General features: G+C 41.0%; 1 protein-coding gene across 4 annotated transcripts in view; it reads right to left on the bottom strand.

Annotated features, from left to right (window-relative positions):
* Positions 1-775: 775 nt before the first annotated feature.
* Atp6v0d2 (ATPase H+ transporting V0 subunit d2) overlaps positions 776-1,990 on the bottom strand; it is a 64,200-nt gene continuing 62,985 nt past the window's right edge. For 2 of the 4 annotated variants that reach the window (XM_023703212.1, XM_023703210.1), the window contains exons 9-10: positions 1,533-1,690; positions 776-1,193 (exon numbers count right to left, since the gene is read on the bottom strand). In XM_023703212.1, the coding sequence (XP_023558980.1) occupies positions 1,163-1,193; positions 1,533-1,690 (189 nt within the window). In that variant the 3' untranslated portion in view covers positions 776-1,162. The other 2 variants (XM_004643094.2, XM_023703211.1) reach the window with 2 other exon arrangements.

The following is a 1,990-nucleotide window of genomic DNA, read 5'->3' as shown; positions in this document are numbered from 1 at the left end:
TCTAGTCTAAGAAGCATTTCCATGCTCTTCTCATACTTCTTTCCCAGCTGCGTCTTTGGTTCCTACCTCTCCTGCATACCCACAGATTAGAATGTAGAATGGAAGTGTCTTGACTTCTAAGTTCTAGTGGGCAGAGCAGAAGTGTGAGCTAGACAGCTTCTGACCATGGGTCACTTTGGTTAGCGGATGCTTTGACTCCGGCTGACAAGTCTGCATTGAAGCCTGTGAAAGCACTTGGCCCTCTGGTACCAGGACTCAAGAACAGGCTAGGAATGTTGCATGGGGGCATGGTTGGCCATTTGGCTTTCTTTCTAGTAGTGAGTCATTATTTCTTCTCATGCTCAAAAATCCCTACCATTGGAATTGCTAAAATATTTTACTAAAAAATCTGACTTTATAAAATTTTAATCTTTTGTCTAAACACCCAAATTCTGCACGTATTCACATTAAAGAGTGTTCAAATATGTAAGGCAGGGATAGCTTGTAATACTAGCCACTTGAGAAGCTGAGGCAGGATGAACACAAATTGGAAGCAAGCCTGGGCAATTGAACAGGACCCTGCCTCAGAACAAGAAATAAAAACATCTGAGGATGTAACTTAGTGGCAAACTTAAAGAATTGAGTTCAATTCCTGGTATTGCAACAACAATAATAACAACAATGAGAGAGAGAGAGAGAGAGAGAGAGAGAGAGAGAGAGAGAGAGAGAATTTTCAAAATATGTACACACGTTTGATATTTACAGATAAAAATACAGATTTCTTTTATATTTAAAGAAAGAATTTAAGCTGTGTTTTGTTGATGTTTCTTTTTCTGGGTAGCTCTATGCACTTGCTCTATTGAAGTTTTATGGAGAACGCGTACTCTGCAGACTGGCTCTGCGCCTGTAGCTACTGAATGATTAAAACAACAATCAATGGTCATTTCCAAGTTAAAATATGAAGGAACCACAATAAAGGACTTTTTAATTTGAAGAAATTTAGGAGAAACTAGTTCATTATCAGCAGTGCTATTTACATCAAGGCAATTGTGCAGGATTCTCTAAGCCCCAGCGCAAAGCATGCTGGAAAACAAACGCAGTCCTTGCCGTCACTTGTGGTCCATGTTGACCGACGCCAGCTTCAGAATTTTGCAGAGCTAGGGTAGGAACAGATAGTTAAAAATTAAAGTACATATTTGGGCCCATGGAGATGCCTGGAAAACCAAGAATAGAACGCTTTTATTAGATCTGATGTTTAACATGATCAAACAGGAAAATGAAAAGTACTGCTTGGCTAATTAAAATTAATGCATAAGGCCTGGTGAGTAATGAGACGTAAATGTGGAAGCCAGCGTTAACTGCCCAAAACAAAGAACTGATTCGCTTTAGGGTTGGGTCGCTGGGTTTCTGGGGGGTTCCACAATTCACAAAGGCCCAAGCTGGCTCACTTTGACTTAACCTAGATAATGTAGCAAGATTTCTTTTATTTTCCTTGGTAACTTTCCCTTAACATCCATGATTCGTCTGCACTTGGGGCCTCCACATCACCTTACAGAATGGGAATGTAGCTGTTGATCTTTGTCCGGTGTCTCTGGGAGATGCATTCGGCTATCCACACAACGTTTCGCATTTCTTGTTCCTTTAGCTTTACGTATGCGTAGAACACGCCGTAGTGGAACTGCCTGTTGAATGCCAGGACGTTCATTTGCACCTGAGGAAGAACCAAATGGGCTATCAGTTTGTAGAACGCAACATTTCCAGAGCAAGAGCTAGTGACTGGTGAGCTTCTGCTCGCACAGTGCTTATTTGCATCTAGGTAGACGATGTCCAAGCCGGGCTGAATAAAAAAAAACAGTGACAACTCAGCCATTGCTAAAGAGGAAGCAGCATTTTGAAAAACATAGACAACAGCAGCTTGAAAAGTAAGTTTATGGACTCGACTATTCAGACTTTAAAACTCAGAATGGCACTGCTAGCCTAAAGATTTCTAGATGTATTTTGAATGTGTGTC

Source organism: Octodon degus, unplaced genomic scaffold (genome assembly GCF_000260255.1).
Source record: "Octodon degus isolate 3935 unplaced genomic scaffold, OctDeg1.0 scaffold00165, whole genome shotgun sequence".
NCBI lineage: Eukaryota > Metazoa > Chordata > Mammalia > Rodentia > Octodontidae > Octodon > Octodon degus.
The sequence above is the reverse complement of the archived record's forward strand: the minus strand, read 5'-3'. Positions and strand labels throughout refer to the sequence as shown.